General features: G+C 34.5%; 3 protein-coding genes across 3 annotated transcripts; 2 read left to right on the top strand and 1 right to left on the bottom strand.

Moving 5' to 3' along the window:
• Positions 1–5,628: 5,628 nt before the first annotated feature.
• Positions 5,629–7,260, bottom strand: LOC127264374 (uncharacterized). Its single transcript, XM_051293854.1, has 2 exons — positions 6,953–7,260; positions 5,629–5,914 (listed from the first exon to the last, which is right to left on the bottom strand). Exons 1-2 carry the CDS (start codon positions 7,063–7,065, stop codon positions 5,707–5,709), a joined length of 321 nt encoding a protein of 106 aa, XP_051149811.1. The 5' UTR covers positions 7,066–7,260; the 3' UTR covers positions 5,629–5,706.
• Positions 7,261–7,472: 212 nt separating this feature from the next.
• On the top strand, positions 7,473–10,823 carry LOC127264373 (cytoplasmic tRNA 2-thiolation protein 1). The gene is made up of 10 exons (XM_051293853.1): positions 7,473–7,680; positions 7,783–7,897; positions 8,046–8,188; positions 8,308–8,427; positions 8,772–8,884; positions 9,009–9,101; positions 9,238–9,278; positions 9,510–9,576; positions 9,665–9,776; positions 10,451–10,823. The coding sequence occupies exons 1-10, from the start codon at positions 7,576–7,578 to the stop codon at positions 10,613–10,615; spliced, it is 1,074 nt and encodes a 357-aa protein (XP_051149810.1). The 5' UTR covers positions 7,473–7,575; the 3' UTR covers positions 10,616–10,823.
• A 175-nt stretch (positions 10,824–10,998) lies between these two features.
• Positions 10,999–15,928, top strand: LOC127264372 (L-ascorbate oxidase homolog). Its single transcript, XM_051293852.1, has 8 exons — positions 10,999–11,551; positions 11,649–11,758; positions 12,564–12,834; positions 13,336–13,438; positions 13,924–14,269; positions 14,359–14,724; positions 15,295–15,373; positions 15,467–15,928. Exons 1-8 carry the CDS (start codon positions 11,348–11,350, stop codon positions 15,677–15,679), a joined length of 1,692 nt encoding a protein of 563 aa, XP_051149809.1. The 5' UTR covers positions 10,999–11,347; the 3' UTR covers positions 15,680–15,928.
• Positions 15,929–19,124: the final 3,196 nt, after the last annotated feature.

Genomic DNA, 19,124 nt, shown 5'->3' with positions numbered 1-19,124 from the left:
TTCTTGAATTTTCTGTCATGAGATATTTGGAAAGTTATGAAGTCAACATTCTTGTGAGTCTTCATTGTCGTGGAATATTCAAATTAACAGCTCAATTCTCATTTGTTAAAATATGAATAACATTAACGTGTCTTTGTACTTTGGTGCATAACCTAATTGAACGCATTGATTTGTTCGGAAAACTGAAAGGTTATCAAGAAGGTGTAAATATCATCAAATTCAACTCGATCGGAGACACTACTGTCTCGAGCTCTAATGACCCGGACATAAAGTTGTGGGATTGGGCAACCCCGGAAGTGAAACTGTCATACTTTTTGAGGCGCTACGACAATGTATACCATGCCAAAATCATGTCAAACATAGATGATTGTCATATAGTGACAACATCTGCTAATTCACAGGTATTTTATTTAATAGATATGAATGTTGAAAGATGTTTTCATATATCTTTTATGAAATTAGTATGCAATAATTCTTGATAACCCAGATGAAAGATTATTAAAGAACTTGAATTTTGGTTTGGAAATATATACTTACCACGACCTGATTTTGTATATTTACTAGTCACATTTAATGTTCTCCATCTTCAGCTTCTCAGTTCATTTTTACGTCATATTTTGATGATATTTTGTACAAATATTTTGACTTTTGTTAATGCTTAAAATTGAATTTTCATGAATCAAAAATTTGGAACTAAAGTAGCAATGTGCATAAAAAAACTAAAAAAGTTGAGTCATATCCTTCCTGTTATGCATAAAGAATACAATATTGATTGGAAAGAATTGGATTAAAGTAAATTTGATTCAATACAGGTGTTGACAAATGAGAGTAGTTGATCAAATTGTTAGCAACTTTTTGCACCGAGACAATGTTGTGTTGTGATTAACTATTGTTTGCATCATTTCACTAGCATGGAATTGTTTGTTTGAGTTTTGTTTTGGATAAAGAAATATGTACTTTTGAGCATGGTTGAGTGTCTCTGAGGATATTCTATTCAAATCATTTTGTTATAATGTAAAATATAAGACAAACACTCAAATGTGTTTATTATCGGGGCTTGATTTTCTGTGTAGATCCGACTCGGACAGTTGGTGGAAAATGGTTTGGTAGAAACAACACTATTATCGGAGCACCTAGGTCCTGTTCATTCCCTTGTTGTGGAACCGGTAGTCCTTACGTATTTTATAGCTATGGAGAGGATGAATTAGTCCGGCATGTAAGCTTTTCTGAGCTCTAATACAGATTTTTTTTCAATTAGTTTTGAGTTAATGAGAAGTTTTTCTATCAATATTATCCGCAGAATATTGTAGAATTTAATTTTATTTATATAAGTGAAAATGATCGCAATAATAGTGCAATTTCTATTCATTTAACAATACGGTATTTACATTGTTTGATGGCATATTTTGTGTGTGATTGACATCATTTACAATAGTTATGCGTGCACCAAACTAGAATAGAAATAAATGCCCACCAAAATTCAGAAGAATCCAAGTTAAGATCATTTCAGCATAACAGAAAGTTTCAAAAAAAATATCCACAATGAGAATTCATGGTACCAAACATATATTAACCTTCAGCGTTATTGGGCTGTTGTTCGTCCAAAAACAAATCCACAGGCACACAGAAAGCGCTTGTGACAAAATTAGTAGTCCCCAACCCCTTACTGATTCAATGCACACCTCAATTTCTACAAGGTGGGGTGTAATGGTTGAGGATTTGGTAGTCAAATGCCATTGGTTCATCATTCAGACAAATCCGTGATATGTGAGGAGTTATTATCGTCCAGCTCCCTAATCATGGCCGGAAGAAAATTAATGGTTTATTCACCCAATAATTTTTTATTAATATTAATAAAAAGATACAATATATACACACATCCACATAATATAAATACTTCTTTCGTCCATCAAATTTATCATCGTTTTCTTTGTAAATTACAAAAGAACCGAATATAAGTTTAGCGGATGGAGGAGTAATATATATACTAAAAACTTCAACACAAAATATTACTTATTTATATTATTGATAAAATATCTCACACCTTACATAAAAAACAACTCGAACTAAAACATTAAACAAAACACACCCTAAATTTCCCACATAATTATATGGGGATACTTTCAGCATAAGTTTAGAGCATAAAACCTTTTAACAAGAAACATCAATGGACATACAATTGAAAATCTTCACGAGACATGCTTATGATCTTGCTCCTGATATCAACCAGATCCGAAGAAATAATTTATTGGCAAATAGAGTGGCAATGATGTTTTCTACCTGAAGCAAGATATCCTGAACATTGACAAAATACATTACACAAAAATTAATTTCAATAGAAAATAGTTGTAACCATGTTTGTACTCCACATGCATCATGTAATCTACTAAAATTACTAAACATAGAGAGAGTAAGCTCAATTGAATTTCCAACACAACCATTTCTATAATATTTCTTGAAAATTTCAATGCCAAAATTGTAAAATATGAACATATATTGTGTAAAATCCGAAAAGCAAGAAAATGCTTCTTCTTTAATTATTATATTTTTACTTTTCCTTTTAAGGATATTTGTTACTAATTCAAATATTGAAAAATGATTTCTCATTGACAATAGAATATATAGATCAGACTGGGTTTCTTAGGCAAATCTTCCAATGTCTCTTAAAATCTAGATAAAGTAAATAAAGAATCATGAATTTAAGCTCTTCCATGATTCTAAATTATTTCTTTATATATATGTATAAAGAAGTTATAAACTTTACATTTACTCATTTAGATTTTAATTGACAATGTAAAATTTGCCTAAGAACCCGGACTGATCTAAAAATTGTTCATTTGTCAAGAGACAAAAAATACAGAAAAAATATTGTTATGTATGTAAAACAGATTTGTGCAGATACATTCTATAAATTGTGTACAATTTTGAAACTTTAAAAGCATCTATGTAAGAAAAGAAATTAAATACTAAAATAAGTGGAAGGGTAAAAATTCACAAACACGAAAAATATAATCAAATTGAATGTTTAGAAGTTTATGTTGCATAGAGGTTGCCAAACTCGACATAACAAAGCGTACTACAGAAATTTCATAAATGTGTCGTTCACAACCCTGCATGAATGCAGGTTTATTATATAGCAATAAACACATCAAAATCTTATCATTGATTTTATTAATTTAAAGTGAATCTAGATATAATCATTAGAGGATTATGAAAGTTTGATCCTAAATATCCATTAATATTCCTATGTAATCAATGAGATATTTAACATATTCACCTAATCCCTAGTTGTATATAAGGAAAGTGACGTTTTTATTAAGGCTTTAGAATTGTCAAAATTTTAAATATTCGTCCACTTTATATAATCTTCTAGAAAATTAGATGATGATTATTAATATTTATTATTATTTCATGAGTAATTACTTGATGGTTATAATCTTCATTTTTAGTTAGTATGTGAAATCAAATATCTAATTTGAAAATTACAATAACATACATTTTTTAAAGTATTAAAATTAAATGTTATTGCATTAAATTATTAATAACACTCAATTGTGAAATTTTCTAAATAATAAAATATTTATATAATTTAAAGTATTGATTTATCTTAGATTGTTAGAAATAAATATAATTAAGGATTATAATACTGTGACTCCGTGGAAAGCGGAAATTTAGAAAATTAGGCCTTGGAAGTGGAAGAGAAGGAATCAAATGGTAAATGAATTATACTTATTTTCTAATGGGCTGAAAAAATTATTTGGATTTCTGCTTCATTTAAGGCAATATCCTTTATGGTTTGGATATTTTGAGTGAAGTATTGAACTAATTTACGCTTAATTTGTAGAGATTTGCATAAATTGGATGGGGAAAGTGCAGCACATATCTATGTTTGTAATTGTTTGTTTGTGAATTGGATGAGGTGAGAATTCATTACCACCTTAACTAAGGTGGATTGGCATGATATGTTTCTAAGGCTTCTCCAACACAACGCCAATATTGCAGCTCCATAGTTGGAGATATGCTTCTCCAACACAACTTCATTTCCATCCCATTTTTTGTGTTTGTATGGTGTTTGCTACAGTGCAACACTATTTTTGGTATTGCACCGTAGCAACGCCAATTATGATTTTTTAAAAAAAAAAATTACAAATTGTAAATTGGTCCCTACAAGGACCAATCTGTAATTTTTTATATTTTAATTGTGTATATTTTTATTTTTTTAATATAAAAAGTTGTTTAAAAATAATATATAAAATAGAATATTTAAAGAATATTTAGATAATATTTTTTTGGAGTTGAAAATAGAATTGTGGGTTGGAATTACTGTACCAACTGTATTTTTAGAGTCATAATTTTTGGAATGGTGAGACTGGTTGAAGGCAGCCAATACTTGGGAGCTTGTTTAAAATTTGTTACAATATTCTGATATAATTGATGCATTTGAAGAAATGTATCTATTTTTCTCCGGATATAATTTACCGTAGATGTCAAAAGTATAACATAGAGGCAAATGAACTACTCACAATGATGTCTCAAACATTGTTGTCGTTTCAATAATCTTGGAATTTAGGACAGCTTTGGATTACATAGGTGTCGAGATGTGTTGTTTGTAGATACAAATAAAATTTTGAAATCACTTTCGTTATTTCGTGGTTGAGTATGCGTCGATCTTTGTTTATTTAGCTTTTCCATTATAAGGTGCTAACTTTTATGATGAATATGTGCAAGAGCATCAATGCTGCAAAGAATATGTTATAAAAATATCACAAGATCGGTATGAAAACAAAATGAAACTCATAAAAATTTAGTTATCCACTTTGATCAAAATTTATTTACGGGTAAACTGTTTTTTTAGTCCCATAACTAGACCCCTTATCATTTTAGTCTCGTAATGGAGTCTGTCGCAAGTTAGTCCCATAAGTGAAAAATTTTCGTTGGTTTAGTCCTCCGGCGCCGGAGACGCCCGCGTGGCTCGCCAAAAGCCATGTGTCCGCCAAGAATCCTGCCAAGTCAGCGACACCTACCTGGCGGACACGTGGATTTATTTTTTTAAATTGAACCTAATGAAAAAAGGCAAATAAAATTAAAATAAATTTTAAATAAATTTTAAAAAAAATGAAAAAAAATGAAAAAAAAAATAACACTTGGCGGACACGTAGCTTCCGGCGAGCTACGCGAGTGTCTCCAGCATCGGAGGACTAAAACAGCGAAAAATTTTCACTTATAGGACTAGTTTGCGACTTGCTCCACTTAAGTACAAGACTAAAATAATAAAGGATCAGTTACACGGCTAAAAAAACACTTTTTAACTTTTATTTATTGGTAGCACCGAAAGACCAGGATTTTTATTAAGCATGAATCAAGGAATTATATAAAAAGTAATAGATAGTAAGATACATATATATATATATATAGTGTTCAAACCCTAGATAAATGTTACTAACAATTTTTTGTTGAAGTTGACACATTAAATAAAAGGTTGTTCAAGTGATACTTGGTATAAGAATTATGAACATTAAATCATGACCCACAAATGATTAATTTCACATTAACTTCACACAAAGTAACTAACAAACTCATTTATAACTGTGAATGGAACAGACTTCAATGATAAACATGAACTTTACATTCTTCACATGTAACATTGAATTCTCATAATCTACAAAAGATGTTTTTATTTTTGACAAGTATACAATCTATTGACATCTACATAGATAAAGGAAGAAGCATCCTTCTTTTTTGTTTTCGAGCCAGCTTAGCTTGTTTAGTCATTTTTATGCACAGCAGCAACAGCATTGCCGTACACAACAAGATAACCGCAAACCTTAGATGCTGAAAATACAATGAAACAGCCGAGAAAACAAGGAATGCTAGAATGACAAGCTCCCATATGACAAAGATTGCGACATCAACCCTGTAGCAGCGTAAAAGCTAACAGTTTGCATAAAAGAAGCTAAAAAAGGAAACAATGCAAACCTCGACTACTCAGCTTTACATATTGACAAGTTATTATCTTTAAGAGGAAAGACAAGAAACCATTCATCGGCGTGAAAGTAGTGAAGTTTTTAACACATGATCCAAAATAATGTCCCATTAAAATGATTTACTTCATCTTTATGTGTAAATATATAATGTTTACTTTATAGATTAATCTATCTTCATCTTGTAAGCATTCCCTTAATCCATTGAATTGACTTGCTTCGGGTTAATCATGTTCTCATATCCACGCAACAATTGGTTATGACATCTAAAATCTGAGAGTGGATAAATGCAACAAGAAGGTCCATGAATGGATTGGTAATATGATATATTTCCAGATTCCAATTACATATGTTTGCACATAGAGTTCCAGCAAGATGATCTTTTGAGACGAGAGATCACTAGACACAAAAAAACAACTAGCACATGTTATTTTTGTCACACATTCCATTTCTACCCACTTTTCTTATCCCTTACAATACATGGAGTTCAATAAAAAGGGTTTGTTTCTTTTACCACCAAAATCCAGGTTTCCCGAAAAAAAAAATTACATCATGCACTATTTTAATACCAAACCCAAATCGAATTTTCCACAAACCCATGAAAACAAACATACCCGAAGAAACAGGTAAAATTTGACTGGACAATCAATCAGTTGTAACAACTAATGCTTCTTATTGACAGTTCTGAAAGCATGATGAAGCCAAGTTCCAGCAATGGTATTGGTATGGATAATCAAAGTATAATGCAATAATCCATTAATTGAAGAAAACCTCAAGTTGTTACAACTGATTGATTGTCCAGTCAAAGCCAAGATCAAACTAGCCGATTCCCTATTTCAAATTGTACTTGTGCAGTATTCCAAATTTTTAGCAGAAAAAATCGCGCCTAACATCAACACAATCAAGTTGCAGCATTAACACACAAAATTCCACAATTTTTTTTTAGAAAAAAATAATAAAAATAAAAGTACCTAGAAGAGGCGAGATTCGAGGTGGATGCCAAAAACGATATGGAAGCGCAGTCGTGTTTGGATCGAATTTGATACTCTCTCAGCTGCTCCGCCAAATTCGATCGCGCCAGCATCCTCTTATCTCCCAACGAGCCTCTATATAATTTGAAAAATTTTCCTTCACATATTCTCCCAACTTCAATTCGTTCGCCGGCGGCCGAGCTGAGCAGTCTGCCGGAAGTTAACTACAGGGAGAACGACTTTAAACCGACGGCCGGCGAAGAAGGGGCGAAATTGAAATTGTTCCCTAATTTTAATATAGATATTCTTTTGCCTCCAAATTATTTCATGGTTGGGCCTCCAATTGTTGTACGGAAGCAGTGTCCTTTGAGCCTAAGATATGGCCTTTAAAGACCGGCCCATTTCAGAGGTCCGGATTCGGGTGGTCCGAGTACCCGAATGTTAATTCAGTATGTTTACCCGAATCTGGATTCGGGTGGTCCGATACCCGAATCTGAAAGCATGGCCTTTAGGTACGACCCAAACGGACGGCCGCGCCATTCGCCGTCCTCGGCGGAATTTTCGTACGTTCTCCGGGAACAGTCGGAATCGCGGAGTGTCTTCTGCGGAGAATTGAAGTTCAGATGGCGTTGGAGACGGCGGGGACGAAGCCTCGAGGCGGTGGTAGGCTCTGTACAGTCTGTAATGAAAGACGCGCGGCTCTGAAACGTCCTAAAACCCTGGAGCAAGTATGGTTTGGCTTTAACTCGTATTTTTGTTCTGTCTGATATCATTTTCGAGCGCTTTTGCTGAGTGATTGTTGGTTCTCGTTTCCCTAATCTTTCGAGAAGATATGCAAGGAGTGTTTTTATGCAGTTTTCGAAGACGAAGTTCATTCAGCTATAGTTGATAATAATCTTTTCAATCCTGGCGAACGCGTCGCTATTGGAGCATCCGGAGGAAAAGGTGAGATGTATTTGAATTTGTTCTGTATGTTGATTGTGTAGTGATTGCAACTCACTTAAATCGCGTGCTTAATTGAAAGGATAATCCCTTGCAAGACATGCATTACAGTGTATTAGCTTTACAAATGAGATTTATTTGGTTGATGCAGATTCCACGGTGCTTGCTTATGTCTTATCGGAATTGAATCGAAGACATAATTATGGCTTAGATCTTTTCCTGCTTTCTGTTGACGAAGGCATCACTGGTTACAGAGACGACTCGCTTGAAACTGTCAAGAGAAATGAAGTTCAGGTATAGAACTAACTGCTTCTTTGCTTGCATTTGCATTGATCAAACTTAAGTTACTGCAAAGTCAAGCTACAGATTGACTTGGTGCAGTTCCAGTGTTAAGTATTTTATATCTTGTTCAGTATGGACTTCCTCTCAAAGTTGTTTCATACAAAGAATTATATGGATGGACAATGGATGAGATTGTGAAGCTTATAGGGTTGAAGAATAACTGTACCTTTTGTGGTGTTTTTCGGCGTCAGGTAACAAATTTACTTCTTGTTAGAGTCTTATGTTCAAACTTATGTTCTACGATTCTTTTTCCTTGCTTTTATCAGAACATGCTCGTTAACCAGTACTTTCTATAATCTGCTGGTTCTAAGTTGATATTATACTCATAGTCCTGACATTGAATAATGAAAAGAAAATTGTCAATTTATAATTGAATCAACAATAAATTTGAAATTTGTTTTGTTTTGGTTGTTGAGTCCCTCTGAATTAGTTTATTTTGCAAGTAAATGTCCACCGGGATTCCAGGTTTTCATGTATTAGACTTGGTAATTTGCTATTACAAATTTAACATTTGTAATACTGCTGTGCTTTTAAGGCCCTTGATCGTGGTGCTGCACTTTTAAAAGTAGACAAGCTAGTGACGGGGCATAATGCAGATGATATCGCCGAAACAGTCCTCTTAAATATATTAAGAGGTGATATAGCAAGGTAATTTGTTCAGATATGGATTTGAAAGTTCGAGTAAAAATTGTTGAATATAGCTGTAATAGGTGTTTCTTTTGGTTTCCCTCTATATGAAGTTCTTTGTAATTCAACATGATTTACATGCCAGGCTGAGCAGATGTACCTCTATTACAACTGGTGAAGATGGACCTATTCCAAGATGCAAGCCTTTCAAGTACACCTATGAGAAGGAAATTGTGATATATCCTTGATTTGATAAAAACTTAGTTTACTATCTTTTTTGTATTTCTTTTTTATTAACGTCTTTGCAGCAGTGATCTCTATTTAGTTTACACATACCTAGTAATATTGAAATGATGCCCTTAACCTGCTTTTACGTATGCATACTTCAAACGATTGGATTACTTCTCTACTGAGTGTAAGTTCTCAGTGCCTAGTTTATTCCATTCATTTATGTGTCTTGTAGATCTTTCTAGGTCTTTGGTATGATGTAGATGTATTGTAAATTGTAGCGTCCTTTTTACCATTTAGGCGCCCCTCTTGAAAAGTTTGAGAGAGGGCTGTCTAATTCACCGAACTGGTCAATATAAATCTTAAATTTTCTAATCACTGTTGCTTTTTGGCTTCCCATTGACCTTTGAACTTGCAGGCATTTATTCTCCAAATGCTTATAGAGGCTTTGTTCGGGAATTTATTAAAGATTTGGAGAGGATGAGGTTAGAAAAGCTGTCTGCTTCCATGCCTTAGAGTTTTATTTGTCTTACTAATTTCATTGCAATCCATTTTTTGGATGATTATTTTTAGGCCAAGAGCTATACTCGACATTATAAAATCAGGGGAGGACTTTAGGATTTCTGCTTCCACAAAAATGCCAGAGCAGGGAAACTGTGAAAAATGTGGTTACATTTCCAGCCAGGTGAGATTATATCTTCTCATAAGAAAGCACATAAATGAATGGTTTGCCTGATGGTATTCTTGTATTATTGTTTTGTATTTGAGTTACCACAAAGGTTGTGCTTTGCCTTTCTGTCTTGGTTATTAGCTTGTCCTTTTTGAATTCCCTTTCTTTCATATACATTGTTATGGAAGTTATGGCTAAGCTCATCATTATCAGTCATATCTCATTGTGGCATTGTCCTCATCACTAACAATGAACTATAGAGCGAACATCACCATCCCAATTGTATTTTTAGGAGTTCGTACAAAAATTCTAGTGTGAAGGTTTCGATATAGTTGCAAGTTATTGAAGCTGTTTTACAGTTGAAATGTGGCCGTGGTGATCCTATTTTGGGCATGTAGAAACAATCTGTCTTATGAAGTATATGAAACTTTATTGCAAATCTACGAAGTATTGAAAAAGGATTGTATCGAAATGTTTGTGTTATTAATGCCTTGGGTAGTTTGAAGATGCTTACTTGGTCAGTAATCTGGATCTCTTGCATATTATATACAACATTGTACCTGCAGTATTGGTGTAAAGCGCGATATGCGATTTGTATTTTATGATAACCATTGGTTGCTTGACCATGCATTCTTCAGTTGGTAGTTTATGTTGGTCTCTTATGTATTATACAACCTATATCCCTGCAGAAATGGTGTAAAGCATGTGTTTTACTTGAGGGACTTAACCGTGGTTTACCTAAGATGGGCATTGGGCGGAGCAGAGGTTACGACGCCGAACGCAGTAGGGACACTAAAGAAACTAATGGAACAAAGACATTGCAGAGCAAGCAGTGTGGAACACTCGATTTCTAATCTATGACAATCTCACTCCATTGCCTTCATTGGTAGTATGAAAGGATTGAATCCTGCCACATAGGACAACTCACCATTTTATTACATACTGCCACTTTGTTTTGGCCTGCTTATTAAATAGATTTGTAGGTCAATTTGAAATATATTCTTATACCAGTTACCAAAATATATATACATTTTCATGCTCTATAATATAAAAGTACTTGTATTTGGATGCTTCCATTGTGAAGAACAAACTATAGGATTGCAGTTGCCTGTTGCTCCAGAGTTTTAATATATTTAAGATACTGTAGAAATGGTGGCAATATTATTGCAGGAAGTGTTGTTTGGGAGCAAAACTGCAGTCAAGGCACATGCAGTGCCAATAAAATGGAGGGTACACTGTTGCTGGTTTTGCCCACCTTTCAGAATCAGACAGAAAATTTACTCAGAAATCCTCTAATAAAATTTCAGATCTCTGTTTTCTTTATTTTCTTTATATTTCAGGGAAGTAGTTGCAACTTGACATCTTCTCCTGTTCTAATTTCCCTCCAATTGGAGGCCAAGAAGATGAAGCCCCTTGGGACCCCCCTGGGCCCACCACCGACACCCCTTATCTTTATTCATTTATTTATTATTTGTTAATTTCCTTAGCCCCTAATCAATTTTTTTTTGTACAGCTAGTCAGTCAGTCGTCACTGAGGCAGTACACTAGACATACCTCCAAATAAATACCACCGCCAAAAGGAAGCCATGGCCATACCAGCCAAGCTTCCACAGGTACTAAAATCTAGTATTGTTCCAGAAATGCTAATGAAGCAGCAGCAGCAGCTGGTAATGCTGGGACTTGTGTTCGTATTTGTGCTGTTTCCCATTGCTGCTGCAGATGACCCTTACAGATTCTTCACCTGGAATATCACTTATGGCACCATCTACCCTCTTGGAGTCCCCCAACAGGTTTGCTTGATTCATTTCTCCTGGATTTTCTTTACCTTCTTTAACTGCTGCCCAACTCTTGCCTTGAGAATTGCTGTTTGTTCTTTCTTTCCTGCAGGGTATTCTGATAAATGGGCAGTTTCCAGGCCCTGATATCTACTCGGTCACAAATGACAACATCATTGTTAATGTCTTCAACAGCTTGGATGAACCTTTCCTTATTCACTGGTAAGAAGCCTTCATCTCTCTCTTTTCTTCATTTTTGCAGTATATATATATGTTGGTCTTTCTTCCTCTCTTTTTCTGTCTCTACTGTTCTAATCTTCATGGAATAGATGATTTATAAACTTTGATTAATGCTAGTAATTTGCAATCTCGTTGGGGAGTGAAAAAATACACATGCTTTTGAAGAAATCTGGGGTCCTGAATGTTACAGAAAGGTGTCCAAATTTCAAAATTTGCGAAGAACGAGGACAGGATAACATTATTCTTTCGTTCTTTATTTTGATTGTTGCAATTTCATTGTGGCAATAAATTTTCACCTACTAATTTGAAGGCCTCGACTTTAATATAGGTAGATAGGAAAGGGAAATTCTTTGGACTTCCCAAAATTAAGAGATGTAAAAGAAGTCTCTCACATGGGTTGTTGCCTACTTGCCTCTCTGCATAGTAAATCTGCCCAGAAGAACCTCTTTTTTCCACAGATTTGATCTTAGAAAGCTTTTTATCTTCAAAAGCAATGCCATAAATTATTTATGAAAAATAAGTCCATAAATATTAGTTAGTGGACAGCAGCTGGAAAGGCAGCTGCTGCCTCCATCATGCTCCCATTCTTTGCCCTCTGTTATTCTTGATTGTGTAATAATTACTTTGCTAATTACGAATATTAGTACAAAGTAAGCAAGAAAAAGACTTGTCTTGAATTGATTCCCTGAAACTGACATTTCATGCAGAATCGTGGTCACTTTCAGAAAACCCTAAAACCTAAATTCACTCCGATCTGCTAATACCAGAATTGCTAACAATGTCGCAGGAATGGGATCCAAAACAGGAGAAATTCATATGAAGACGGAGTGTATGGGACGACATGCCCGATCCCACCAGGGAGGAATTTCACATACATTCTTCAAATGAAGGATCAAATCGGGAGCTTCTTCTACTTCCCTTCGTTGGCCTTCCATAAGGCCGCTGGTGGGTTTGGTGGAATCAGGATCCTAAGCAGGCCTATGATTCCTGTCCCTTTCGACACCCCCGCTGATGATTTCACTGTCTTGGTGGGAGATTGGTACAAATCTAATCACACTGTAAGTTCTGATTTATATATTCATTATTCCTGGGTTTTGTTTATTTTTATTTATCTAAGATTTGGAAATAAAAAAAACAAAAGAAGTAAATGATGCTTGTCAGAGGACCTCTGTTGATTTGTCCAATGGTAGATGGTTTTGTCAGAAGCTGCAACGTGGGATGCTTGCTGTGGGAAAGTTTAATTGTAGTAGGAGCATCAGATGGATCTAGGCCGTTCAGTTGTCTGCATGAACGGTGTGGATCCATCTGGTGTTGGAGTCCAGGGATCTCGTGTGAATCACCCCTAGTTCTAGTGTCGGTAACTCTAGGACTGTTTGAGCTGCAAAGTTTGACCATTGCTGCCCCATTTAATAAAAAATAAATAAATGAAACCAACACTCTGTTTACCAATAGTCAATAGATAGTCTGGAATTAAAAACCTAATTAGACGATTAAATAGACTAAAGGAGCTACTGTGTGTGTAACTCACTTATTCAGTGCATGGTTTACTGTACACGCAGGACCTCAAGGCAATTCTTGATGGAGGCAACGAATTACCATTTCCTGATGGAATTCTCATCAATGGCCGTGGCCCTAACATCACCTCTTACACAGTTCAACAAGGTCTCTCTCTCTCTCTCTCGCTCTATATATATAGCCATATGGGTAAATTGTATAATAACTCTCTTTTATTATGACATATTAATGAATAAAATATTTTAAATAGTCTTTCCTAGAATAATATAAAGCCTCCTATTATTTTTTCTTTTTTTGTAAAAATTAGGTATTTAGGGTCTGTTCTTTATAAGTTTTTCCATATTTTACTATTTACTATTTGAATTCAATATTTTTCGAAAAAAATACATTTTATTTTTTTTCCGCACAAATACATCTTATCAAACATTATTTTCATGCAAACCAAATTTTTTCAAAACTCATGGAAAGAAACACACCTTAGATATTTCATCGCGTGTTTACAATAAATGTCAGTTTTGAACTGTGGAGAAGTGTTTTCGTGCATATTTTAATTTGTATAAGGATATTGTCCAATATATATGTGCTCGTGTGTCTAGCCCTCTTAACACTCAAAAATGTAAACCTTGAAACAGGAAATACCTACAGGTTCAGAATATGCAACGTGGGACTGCAAAGCTCCCTCAATTTCCGAATCCAAGACCACAAGATGAAAGTAGTCGAGGTGGAGGGGACACACACATTGCAGATCAGCTACTCGTCCCTTGATCTGCATGTTGGGCAGTGCTCATCCGTGCTCGTCACAGCTGACCAGCCGCCACACGACTACTACATTGTGGCATCCACCCGGTTCACCACTCCAGTCCTCTTATCCACCGCCTTCCTCCGTTACGCCGGCTCAAGCCAACCCGCTTCTGGACCCCTGCCTTGGGGGCCTACCATCGAGGTCGATTGGTCGCTCAACCAGGCCCGGTCCATCCGGTATGTAAAAAATTACACCAATTTGAGCTTGAGCCTTTCCATGGTTATAGTTTATTCAATTAGTTATGCATTGTTGGATTATATTACAGGACGAATCTTACAGCTAGCGGGCCGAGACCAAATCCGCAAGGCTCTTATCATTATGGCATGATAAACACAACCCGGACAATCCGTTTGTCGAGCAGTTCGGGACAGGTTGGGAACAAGCAGAGATTCGCTATCAACAGCGTCTCCTTTGTCCCACCGGACACTCCTATGAAAGTTGCTGATTTCTTCCAAATAGGCGGCGTCTTCCGCGTTGGGAGTGTCTCTGATTATCCCACAGGCGGAGGGATATACCTCGACACGTCCGTGATGGGCGCTGACTACAGAGCATATATCGAAATCGTGTTTGAGAACACTGAGGATATCGTTCAGAGCTATCACCTCAGTGGTTACTCATTCTTCGTCGTTGGGTAAGCTCACATACCCCCCACCCCCACCCCCACATAAACTCAGTATATGCTACAAAAAATATATCAACGCAACACATATTGGAAAAAAGAATTACAGAACACAGTACATGCTAGAACTCTATACAGCACATGCGGGATACAATATTAGCATGCTGATTGTTATATTTTCATGTGCTGATTGAGGTAATCAGTACGGTGTTGATTAACCTCAATTTTAAACCCCGACTATTTTTATATATATAACATGTACTCCTTCTGTTCCAGAACTATAGTCTTAGTTATGTTAGACACGGGATTTAAAGAATTTTGATATTATATTGATAGTTGATGAAAAGTACGAGTAAAAGACCTTTTTGCCCTTATGAGTGTCTTAGTGTAAAAATTAGTGGCAATTGTGTAATAATAATGAAAAAACAGGGATACTTTTATAGTGATATAGTTATTTACGAAAATGAGACTATCGTGGGACGGACAAAAATGGTAAACAAGGCTATTGTATCGAGTCGGAGGGATTATTACATTTATATTACGTTCCTTTCAGTCTAACAATCTTCTCGATTTTTCACACAGAATGGATGGAGGTCAGTGGCAGTCGGACAGCAGAAACGGATACAATCTCCGCGATGCCGTCTCCAGGTGCACCGTCCAGGTGAATGCGGCCGTGCTTGTATCATTACAACAGGCCGAGGCCCTCTCCCTGCATTGTTAATATCTTAAATTTCTTACACATTGGTTATTACAGGTGTACCCGAATTCATGGACAGCGATATACTTGGCGCTCGACAACGCCGGAATGTGGAACCTGAGATCAGAGTTCTGGGCTCGGCAGTACCTCGGACAGCAACTCTATCTGAGGGTTTACACGCCATCCTCGTCGCTGAGGGACGAGTATCCAATCCCGAAGAACGCTCTTCTCTGCGGCCGGGCCAGCGGCCGACGGACGCGTCCCTTCTAGAAGGATCTGCCATGGCTGCTGCTGATGATGGCTGTGGAGGAGTTAGTTATTTACAATGGCCCTCTGTGGTGTTTGTGTACTGAATTGGTACACAATCATATGCATATCGGTAAGTATTTTCAAGGCTGTGATTTTTAGAACTCATTGTTTGAGTGGAATGACCTTAGCTCAAGGTCATTTATTTTTTTTGGTATTTTTTCGAATTTATTTGTAATTTTGAATTGTAGTAATTAATTTGTTATGTTTTTATTTATTTAATCAGACTGAAGCCGTGCAATAGATGGATGTTAGATAATATACAAATGAAAATTTTATTGGGTTCATTTGATGTTTGAGATCTTATCGAAATAGACTTCAAAACAATGGAGGAGGTGGAGAGACTAGCAAAAATTATAAAAGACTTCAAGGTATTTAGGAATGAAAACAGTTGCCATTTATTTCGGGTTGGGGTTTAATTACTCGGATATGGGTAGGATGTTATGTACCCGTATTGGATCTCAGATCTCGGGTCTAGTGGTAAACCCCTATCCAGACTCAAAGATTGGTTGGATAATATATTAATAATATATGAAAAGATATCATTTTTAACAATATAAATTATATATAAAAATATATTTTGAGTTTTATTTATTTATTATTTTATTATACTAATATTTTTGAGTAAAAGACATAAATTTTAATAATATGTTTGGTTTGGATCCAATTTTAAGTTGAACTTTAAAAATGGTAAAAGTTTTTCAAATCTATCGGATCGGTCAGGTCTAAGCCTCAATCCTAATCCGATCTGTTTACTATCGTATTGGGTTTGTGTCAACCCGTATACATAATCAGGTTGAAATCTTTGATCTAAACCCAATTATTTCGTGTCGAATTGTCGTGTCGGATCAATTTTTGTCAACTCTAGTTGAGATGACAAAACACTATGGTGAGACGAAGTTTTCTCTTAACTTATAAAGCATATGTTGATGTTGATTGGGGAACCTGTATTAACTCTCGAAATTATGCACCTATCACTAGAATTTTTCTTGGAAGTAATCTAGTATCATGGAAGGCCTACAGTCTTCACAGCAAAAGCAGAGTGCAAAAGCAGAGTACCGCAACATGAGTTCAACCACAGGTGAGCTATTATGGGTATCATATTTACTTGAGGCATTACAAGTAGATGTGGTCGCACCCATTTCATTCTAGTGTGATAATCAAACAACAATACAAATGATTGAAAATTCAGTCTTCCACGAGAGGACAAAACACATTGAGATTGCATGTCACCACGTTTGACATCACTACAAGAATCGATTCATTATCCCTACATATGCGAAGAGCAAATAACATATTGTGGACATCTTTACCAAATCACTAGCCGGACAGATGTTCAAGAATCTTTGCTCCAAGCTATGTCAAGATACGGTCAGAATTCAACGAGATATGCCTTGCCCTGCATTAAGATTTCAAACTTGTCGTCGGAATTCTACTGAACGGGTCGATCCTCCCCTCCCCCGTTTGTTTTAGCAACAACTTCTAAGGTCTCCTCACCAAGAGCTCGCCGGCGACGACAGAGGAAGCAACCCGCCCGCGACGAAGATATGTATATTTATTAATGGCGATCGAAATGTGATTCACCTCATGGTGGCAAAAGTTGGAAGAGAAAAAAAAGAATGTAACAAGAATTGAAAAAAATATATATAATATGAAGAAAGAATAAATTAATAGTGAAATTCCTCATAATCCAAATAAAATCTACTGTACCAAACAAACATATTTTAAAAACTATAAAAATATTCAAATTAAAATTAAACTTAAATCAATCTTAAAGTACATTTTCTCTGTGTATTCTTTCTATTATTGTTAAGGGTGTGTTTCTCCTACACAAATTTGGCCAAAACTATTGTACAGTTACTATGCATAATAGTTTGGCTGCGAAACCTCCCAACATGTTTGAAGTCCTTCCACACAAGTTATGCTTTCTTGCGACTTTTAGTTGCTTTGTTTTATAATATTTTTTAAAGAAAAAATTTTATAGGTAAAAGATCCGCACTTCTACACAAAAATACAACAAATCAATTGTATAATTATTTTAATAATTATAGTTAATAATATATATAATATAAATATGATTTTGTATAGAATAAAATTTTATATTTTTATAGAAAAAATATTAATATATATTTATGATTAATATAAATTAATATTTCCTTCGTCCCACCGGAATTGAACCATTTGATTAGGGATACAGTATTTAAGGTAAAGATGTTTAATTAGTTAATAATAATTAGTTATGATATTATTATATTATTTTTGTATAATTAATAATATTTATAGTTTTAAAGTAAATTTAATATATATGATTAAAAAAAATAAAATGTGTGTTTAAATATTTAAAAATTATATAGCAATTAAAAAATATATGCCATATGGATATCATTAAATCTTCTATAATGTAAATAAAAAAATATTTTTGTTTATTTATAATTAACATAAATCTATTTTATAAAAGATGTATAGTTTTAAATATAAATAAAAATATATATTTTTTTTTATGGTATATAGTTAATTAAATTGATTTATATTTGTTAAATATGTTTTGGTTTAATAATTTTTACCAAAAATAAAAAGGTATAATTGTTACGGTACGGACAGAAATGGAAATAGTGTCCATTGTGTGGAACATACGGAGTACAAATCATATTATTATTAATTTAATAAACATTTACATCATTATATTTATTACTTATCAAATCAATTCATATCAAAATATCCAAAACTCAAACCAAATCTACGTATTAAAAAAAAAACACAAAAATTCAATTTTTATCTTAAAATACAAATTTAATCCAAACCCAAACCGAAAGCCAAATTCAATTTTTTCAACCAATATACTAGGGATGTCAAAAGTAAACCCGACCCGAAAAACAAAACACATTCGACCTGAAATTTTTTAGGTTCAGGTTTGGGTATTTCAGGTTTGCAAAAATTCAGGTAGACTCGAACCTGAAACAAAAAAAATTATATTGTATTTCGGGTTGACTTGATAACCCAAAATATAAAAATCAGTCAAATTTCGAGTTTCGTGTTATTTTTTTTTAGGTTAAAATTAAAATAAAAATGAATATTTTTAGGTTAATTTAATTTATTTTTAAAATTTTCAGGTCAGTTTTATGTCGGGTTTGTTCGAATTTCAAGTGACTTGAACTCGACCCGAAATAATTCATATCGTATTTAGGTCTAAAATTTCAGGTGAAATATCGAATTCGGTCGAATTCGGTCGAATTCGGTTGATAATTTTTTTTTGTTACACCCATGGCATTAACTTGACACGAACACAATCCGATCCGCAAACATCAATTGACAACCTTCCCTTACTTGTTAGTGCTCTCATTTGTGATGCAAAATAAAAATACCATTAAAAAAAAAAAGATCAAATAAAAAAGGAGTTATTGAAGTCGAT

Source organism: Andrographis paniculata, unplaced genomic scaffold (assembly GCF_009805555.1).
Source record: "Andrographis paniculata isolate CXL003 unplaced genomic scaffold, ASM980555v1 Contig70END, whole genome shotgun sequence".
Lineage (NCBI taxonomy): Eukaryota > Viridiplantae > Streptophyta > Magnoliopsida > Lamiales > Acanthaceae > Andrographis > Andrographis paniculata.
The sequence above is the reverse complement of the archived record's forward strand: the minus strand, read 5'-3'. Positions and strand labels throughout refer to the sequence as shown.

Coding starts and splice junctions, on each gene's coding strand:
- LOC127264373 (XM_051293853.1), top strand. CDS start 7,576: ATGGCGTTGGAGACGGCGGGGACGAAGCCTCGAGGCGGTGGTAGGCTC. Junction 7,898..8,045: donor TGGAGCATCCGGAGGAAAAG/GTGAGATGTATT, acceptor TGGTTGATGCAG/ATTCCACGGTGCTTGCTTAT. Junction 8,428..8,771: donor GTGGTGTTTTTCGGCGTCAG/GTAACAAATTTA, acceptor TGTGCTTTTAAG/GCCCTTGATCGTGGTGCTGC.
- LOC127264372 (XM_051293852.1), top strand. CDS start 11,348: ATGGCCATACCAGCCAAGCTTCCACAGGTACTAAAATCTAGTATTGTT. Junction 11,552..11,648: donor CTCTTGGAGTCCCCCAACAG/GTTTGCTTGATT, acceptor TCTTTCCTGCAG/GGTATTCTGATAAATGGGCA. Junction 14,725..15,294: donor TACTCATTCTTCGTCGTTGG/GTAAGCTCACAT, acceptor TTTTTCACACAG/AATGGATGGAGGTCAGTGGC.
- LOC127264374 (XM_051293854.1), bottom strand. CDS start 7,065: ATGCTGGCGCGATCGAATTTGGCGGAGCAGCTGAGAGAGTATCAAATT. Junction 5,915..6,952: donor TCGAATCTCGCCTCTTCTAG/GTACTTTTATTT, acceptor ACGCTGCTACAG/GGTTGATGTCGCAATCTTTG.